We start from the raw sequence: 8,211 nt of genomic DNA, 5'->3' as shown, positions 1-8,211 counted from the left end.
AAACTCATCACTTCTCCTTCCATTAAGAAATTTTCCTGCACAAGTTTTCCATTAACAATTATTAGACTTCTATATTTGTTAGATTTAACCTTCATCCTTGCGTATCTAAGATTATCATTTATCTTCTCTAGTGACCACCAGGTACACAGCACAGTAGTTGTCAGAGTTGTCATGTCTTCCATGTATGCCCTAACCTGAGGTAACCAGAAGCCATTGTGTAGCCACTCCACACCTACAACCCACTTCGGGGCTCCATCTCCACTGTAAACAGTAACGTAAAATGGAACAACGAGCCATCATGCCCATTTCCAATCTCAGCCAGGATATGCTTAACCATTAGTAATTTTATGTGCAACCTGTAAGAATTCACATGCTTTACATAAGAAGTTATGTGGCACTGGACCAAATGTTTTAGCTAAATATAAGAAAACCACATGTAGGTCCCTATTCTATTTCTATCCTGCCTGAATCAGATGCCAAATCATATTACTATTCTCCAAACAACCTGCAAATCCAGAAATGCCTGCCAGTTGTATTGATATACCAATTAGTTTATTTGTCTTCAAGTATGCTTCCAGTCTCCACAATGTAGGAAAGAATCTTACCTTCCACATTAAGAAGATTACTAAATAAGGTTTTAACATAATTGAAAGAATTCCTAAAGAAGGCTGCACTAGCACACACCACTCTTTCTGTAGTGTATTAATACCCTTTTTCCTCATCCAATACATGTCTTCATTGCTTTCTAAGAGACCATAATTCCTGAATCAGACTGGTTCTGGTTTAATTCATATGATTATGTAGCATTTCATTGGGTGGAGGGTTTTGGGTTGAAGAAGCAATAAACTGAGAATAGCTTTGTTATAAACATAATATTTGTTTTCCACTATTCAATTGGTATATTGTTGAGTGCTAAATCTTACCTTCAGCCAAGTCAGCTGTCAAAGTATAGGCACATGTTAACTGGCAGCAGGATGAACATAGCAAAATGCAAAAAATAAAATAAAAATCACATCAATAGACACAATTTTAATAGTAGTGCCTGACTTGTTAACAATTTCAACATTGTTGGTGAAACCCATGTTAGGCAAAACATTGTGTTCTAAGTATACAGTGTATAAACTCAAAATATTTATTTTACCTCACATTAACTCAGAAAGATGATGCGTAAATGTAAACAAATCAACTTAAGTTGATGTTATTAGCTTTTATCCCATTCAGTTGAAAAAACAAACAAAAACTCACAAAACACCACAAAATTCCGCAAGGTAACGTCAACTAGGGGAGAGCCTATTAAGGAGTGTGTTCCGGTTCCTTGATTTGACAGCTGTTTTTCCAAAGCCTCCAGATTGTTTTTCTTTTTCTTTTGCACCTCTTTGATGTCCCTTGGACTTTGAGACGAAGCACACTTTTCCTTCTGACTCAGCTCAGCATTGTGATCAGCAGTCTTAAGCAGCACATTTATATCCTGCTCTATTCTCTTCTTTTTTGCTTTTATCTCAATTATCTCCTCCATTAGTCCTTTCCTCTTCTGTGTTTTCTGCTCATCTTGCTTTAGATGTATTTGGTTATCAAGATACATGTGATATTTCTGGCTGGCAGCAACTGCAGATAGGAGTAGATTCTTCATGCTGACTATGTTGAGTAGCCCTCCAACATTATTCACATGGTCATGAACGATCCACTGAGAAATTAGTGAATGCTCTTTTAAGGTTCTCCACGATTACCATCTTCTTACCTGAAAAACCTCTGTCAACAGCGAATGGACCATTTGAGAGGACCAGGAGTTTTATCATGTCCAACAGATGGCAAAACTGTTGGATAAATGTGTATCGTCAAATTCATCCAACCTTCCACTTTGTTGGTTGAAGTTCCTGAAGGATTCTGACTCCGAAATGAGGCTGTGGTCATAAAAGTCACAAAACTCCCACAGAATGTAATCACAGCATTTTTCTTAATTGAAGCCAGGGTCACAATCTTTACTTCAACCCTCTCAACTCCCTCATTCTATATCCCCATTGTTGTGATTCCGGTTCCCTCCTCTGCATCTGTTTTTAAATTACCTGCCCTATTTAAGTCAAGATCTTCAGTTTTGAAGTCACCACCATATTGCTACTACCCTCTTTGGATGCCTGTCAGGACTCTTGTTTGCTCATAACAAACCTACCTTGTGATTATGAGTTTGTCTATGCATTTGGAATATTGCCCAATAATATATATGCATTTCCATCCTGACTCTCTGGTCGTTTCTGACAATAACAGACCCATAAGTCATGAATCTTGTCTTCACATGCAAAGATGATACTGAAAAAATTGTGTGTGTTCTTTGATTGATCTCAGATTTAATAAACAAATCAATTATGTGGTGAAAAGCAATATTTTCCAATTTAGACCTTTTGTGAAGTTTAAGTGTTCTGCAATCATCGGGAGGTCATTCATGCAATCGTTTCTTCATGAATTGAATACTGTAACATATATTGGGATCAACCATTCCCTATAGCATAGCTTACAGATAGTAAAGAACACTGTAGCTAGGTTACTTACTAGCACTAAGTAAAGAGATCATATTACACCTGTCCTATTTTCCACCTTCTAGCTACAGTTCAGTTTAGCATTCAGTGTAAATGCTTTTGTTTCTTTTTAAAGCACTTACCAAACCAGCTCCCTCTTATATCACTAATTTATTCTATTCAACCATGCAGCAAACCCCGAGGCCTTCTTCACAGATTTTGTTGGCTGTTCCAAAGGCATGCTCTAAGCTTAGATGTGACTATGTATTTGTTGTCTATGCCCAAGAAGACCTTACCATTTACTGTTCACCAAGGCTCTTCTATTTCTGCTTATAAGGCAAGTCTTAAAACCTACTTGTATAAATTTGCTTTCATGAGAGGATAATAATGTGTAATTTTGTGTTTGTGAAATTAAGTCTTGTTTAACATAGCACTATATGCTATATCATTATTCTCAGGAACCAGAATGTCTCTTTATTGCTTTAAATGGCAATGCTGCAGTACTTTTTCCTCTAATATGAAACTACAACATAGCATTTCCTCTATTAACTATTGGACCAAAAAAGCAGGTGAAATGTGAAGGTGAACAGCTATTAGGCTTCATCCTTGCCCACCTAAAATTATCATTTATCTTCCCTAGCAACCACCAGGTACACAGCACAGTAGTTGTCAGTGTTGTCATGTCATGTCATGTCATGTCTTCCATGTATGCCCTAACCTAAGGTAACCGGAAGCCGTTGTGTAGCCACTCCACACCTACAACCCACTTCGAGGCTACAATTATTAGCTCTATCTCCACTCTACATGCTAACGGTGAACTGGAACAACCAGTCATCATGCCCATTTCCAATCTCAGCCAGGTTGTAACCAACTCTGCTGGATGTAACCAACTCTTCAAGTATTTTGCCAGTCTCCACACTCTCACACTAAAAGAAATGTTATCATCCACATTAAGAAGACATATAGGCTGAAAATATTTTATACCCATGGAATCCTTTTCTTTAGGAATAAGGATACCTCCTACACTTCTCCATTCTAATAATCCCTTTCTACCAGTTTATGAACATCATCTTCCACAAAAAATATCAAGACCTCAAATGCCTTTTTATACACCTGATACGGCACTCCTTTAGGTCCTTGTGCAGATACTGCCTTTGCATGACACACCTTGTCTTGAACCTCACTCTATTTTGGTGGGCTAACATCCATTTGCTATTCTGTTTAACCCCCAGTTGGAATATGTAGTGGCAACTCCATCTCCTTTGACTTATTGTTATCTTTATAAACAACCTCAAAATACCCCTCTAATTAACTTTTTCATACTTTTCAACTCCTTATTTCTCCTTACTAAATAAGGTCACATAATTTAAAGAATTCCTAAAGAAGGCTGCACTAGCACACTCAACTCTTTCTGTAGTGTATTAATATCCTATTTCCTCCTCCAATGCAAGCCTTCATTGCTTTCTAAGAGACCTTAATTCCTGAATGAGACTGTTTCTACATACCATCTTGACTTCACTACACATTGTCCCTTTTCCTTTTCCTGCAATCTACCAAATCTTGCCATTCCATATTCATAAATAACTTTTATAAATACATTTTACTGACCTACTCATGACCACAGCATATCACAGCAACAGCTTTGAGAACCCTTTACAACCATCTGGACTTACATGAGAATGTTTCATAAAATGTGTCCATTCTTAATCACATAATCTAATATTGTATACAGTCAAGGTGTCTGCTATGGTCTTCATGGTAGAACTACTCTTTTTTTTAAATACTCTTAAATCTGAAATACTGATAGACCAATATACGCTAATATAAGTCAATAATTGGTAGACATGGTTGGGGTTATTTTGTTATATAAAAATAAGTTACTGATATAAAATTACCAATTTCAATTATATCGATTTCAAACTGGTCAAAATGATAATCTTGGTCATTCTACTGTTAAACATGCAAGGCCATTAATTTGAAAGCTATGTTTAATCCAGAATTTAAAACGGTTATCAGTTACTATAAGTAACCTCTACCAAACATGTCCTGCATCTGCTGATCAGTTCTGTTCCCAGTTAGGAGGTACTGTAACCTGCATTCAAATATGCAAAAATTTTTCAGAAATGTATAGTTTGGGGATAATTGCCTAGGATTTCAGTGCTTCAGAAGAGACCACATCAACAAAATGGGATTAATGTCAGGACTTTGAGCAGGAATGAGGTCAACCACCACATCACACGCAGATCTTAGTTCAACATTTAAAATGCTTTGTAATTAGAGCACTTTGTTATGGATTACCTTACATGATTGTTTTCAAGGCTCACCGTGCCTAAAACAAAAGTCTAGTGCTTTAAAACTTGTTAAATAAACTAAGCTGACATAAATACACCAAATAAACTAAGCTGAACATTTCGTGTGACAGCACTACAGGACAACATAACTCTTCTACATTTTTTCTGTGCCTCATTTTGGCTTGCCTCTTTACTGCTTTAAATAGCACCACAGAAGTACTCTTTCTGTAGTGTGAAACTACAGCATAGCATTTCCTCAAAGCTACTGGACCAATCAAATCTGTTTATAACTTTAAAACATTCATTCAGAAAACACAAAGCCTCTTTTGCTGTTGAACAGTTGAACAAGGTACTGATTCATTAGATTTTACTATCTCACTGTCTAAACAGTAAAAATGTTTAGTCATTTTTTCTCTCTTTGCTTCTTCATAACTGGTAAGTCATATTTTAAATAAACAATATCTTTATCCTACAAGCTACCTGTTAAGTACATGGTACATATAAATAACTGGTGGATTCTAGCCATTAAAAATTTTCTTTTTTTTCTCTCCAGTTAAAACCTCTGCAGTCAATGAAATTCAAGTGCAAACAGTTAGGCAGGGACTTAGTGTGGCAATTAAATGTGGCCAAAACATAGTCCAAGACAGAAAAAATCCCCAGCATTTTTTTGTTTGGTATAAAATGAGTTTAGGAAAGGTGCCTCAGTACATTATGAGAACATCTGAGGATAGTACAAAGTACAGATTTGCTCGAGCATTTGAAAATGGCCACTTCACTGTTTCTGTGAGTGAAGTGATGTTTGACCTCATTATTAATGATGTCTCAGAAGATGACATTGGAACATACTTCTGTGGAACAGTGAAGGCAAATGTTGTAGAGTTTGGATCTGGGACCCTTCTGCTATTTCAAGGTAACTGCTTGCAAAGGTTTACTGTTCGGCTACTTTTTTTTTTCATTGCAAGTAATGAGAGAGAACCATGAATCAGAATTCATGATTCTCTCTCATTATTTCCTGTTTTTACACATTTTTCAAGCTGAAAAGATCAAGTGGCAGCTTCAGACTGAAATGGTTTTCAAGGACAGAGAATATTCTACAGTCCAGTGTTCACTACAAGCTGTTACTGAGAGTTGCTTAGGAGAACACAGTGTCTACTGGTTCAGACATGGCTCAAACAAATCTCGTCCAGAAATCATTTACACTCATGGAAACAGGAGTGATCAGTGTAAGACAGACTCTGATGCCGGATCTCCTACATGGACTTGTGTCTACGACCTTCCCAAGAGTTACACCAGGCATTCTGATGGTGGAACTTATTACTGTGCTGTGGCTGCATGTGGGGAAATACTCTTTGGAAATGGAACTAAAGTTGATGTTGAAGGTAAAATCTATAATAAATTATGATACTTTTTATAATGGATTTTAACTGTATACCTAACTATAATGAATGGGAAAAATATACCATTGTCTATGAATGAATCTGCTTTTGACCTATCGCTTTTGATAATTTTAGAAAATAACAGATGGATTGTTACTGCTTTGATAATATGTAATGTGAGCTCTGTTATCATCATCATGGCTCTGTGTGGACTTCTATATAAGAATCATCAAAAAGGTTAGATAAACTACAATGTAATTAAAGATTTGTCTTTAATGTTGGAATTATTTTGATTTAAAAATTTTTGATATTGTCACAAATATTTGAACATTATTACATTTTTTTGAAAGGCTCAGTTAATGGTCAATCAAGTCCCTCAAATAAGGTAAATTGTGAATTAATTGGCCTTCAAATAAAAATAGACTTAAAATCTACAAAATTACTTTTACTATACTCTTATTTTCTGCTTGGTTTATAACACCTCTCCTTCTCTGTCAGGTTGAAGACACAGATGGCTTGAACTATGCTGCTTTGAGATTTGCTCAGAAACCTTCCTCCTCTGGAATTTCCAGAGTTAAGGACAATTCAGATGTTTATGCCCGGGTCAGAATACAATAGGCTATTGATATGTTTAAATTTACATTCTGTAGGACAGACTTCAACTGGCAATAAAACTGAACTTCCTTTTCATACTGTGGCTCTGAATCTAACCCACTTTCTGAGACGCATACTTAATCCTAAACGGGGGTTACAGCCACATGCAGAAATGCATAAACTGCAAAACAACATGTACATTCTACAGCACAATTACGGGCAGTATATTAAATTTACAGTATCTGAACTGTACATTTAATTTACAGCTTGTTACTGTATTATGTTATTACAGTATTTTCTTGCCTACTTTTAACTGGCAGCAAAGACTTCAGTATAGCTCTGTACATTTATAGAAGCTAAATAAATTTTACATTCTGTTACTGTATAAACAGTAAAATTACTACATTGCATTATATTGCACTTTACTGCTATGAGATTAATGTAATTTTACAAAATCTGTGGTTATTTTTAAGAGACTGTTGCTGCATACTTACAGGCAAATTACTATCACAACTGACATTACATTATTCAGAAACTATATCTTCACGGCTCTGATGACTAAATTAATAATGTAACTGCTGTGATAAGTATTTTGAGGCAACAAGCATGAAAACAATTAAGATTACTAAATAATTTTTTTTAAACTTCACTTATAACTAATTTAGATTTTCATGCAGATCTGTCCTCTCCACAATCAATTATATAGTAAAAAAAACCTTTTCTTGAATATCAAGACTTTTGTCTTATTTCATATTCACATACAATATCTTTCCAAACTCAATGCATGGGTTTTTAACACTACATAATTGTTAAAGAAACAGTTTAATAAATCTAATTTTCCACTCACACTAGATGTAGTGAAATGTGAGCTATTTGGGTGACTATTTCTTCCAGTGTTTGATAGCAACACTATCTTTGCAGCTTCACTTTTAAACTAAAGAAGCAAACTCTGGACTCCAAACATATCTTGGCTGATCAACTACATTTAGGTAAATTGTGCAAATTGGATTATTGGCCAAAATGGTGCTTTACAAATAACCAAAAAATAAGGTCTCTAGGAATGTATGAAACATTTTATACTAATAAATATTATTTATGGACAGGCTGTCTGGTCCTCTTGCTCATTACTTTGCCTCTGCTTGGCTTTGATCCCCTCTTTGGGTTCATCCTAAAGAAATGTATGGGGGAAAAAGAATGAAACATACACTATTATGAAATAAAAACAGGAGCACTGGCAAGTTAACATTGGGTCTGAAGACCCATCTATTTGCAGAATATTTAAAGGACAACTGACACTGTTCCCATATTGACTGAGTAATTTAGTACTTATTGTAAGGTATTGCTTATGTACCCTAGCACTTATTGTTTATTGCACTTATCATTGTTTAAGATGGACCTTATGTATTTTGTACTTCTAGGTATCAGCATTGATCCCTGTAT

General features: G+C 35.5%; 1 protein-coding gene across 1 annotated transcript; it reads left to right on the top strand.

Annotated features, from left to right (window-relative positions):
- Positions 1 to 5,131: 5,131 nt before the first annotated feature.
- LOC113568711 lies at positions 5,132 to 7,463 on the top strand. Its single transcript, XM_035536694.1, has 6 exons — positions 5,132 to 5,236; positions 5,355 to 5,711; positions 5,836 to 6,180; positions 6,313 to 6,414; positions 6,528 to 6,562; positions 6,676 to 7,463. The coding sequence occupies exons 1-6, from the start codon at positions 5,197 to 5,199 to the stop codon at positions 6,793 to 6,795; spliced, it is 999 nt and encodes a 332-aa protein (XP_035392587.1). The 5' UTR covers positions 5,132 to 5,196; the 3' UTR covers positions 6,796 to 7,463.
- The last annotated feature ends 748 nt before the right edge of the window (positions 7,464 to 8,211 follow it).

This window comes from Electrophorus electricus, chromosome 19 (genome assembly GCF_013358815.1).
Source record: "Electrophorus electricus isolate fEleEle1 chromosome 19, fEleEle1.pri, whole genome shotgun sequence".
Taxonomy (NCBI): Eukaryota; Metazoa; Chordata; class Actinopteri; order Gymnotiformes; family Gymnotidae; genus Electrophorus; species Electrophorus electricus.
This window is presented reverse-complemented; position numbering and strand designations above follow the sequence as displayed.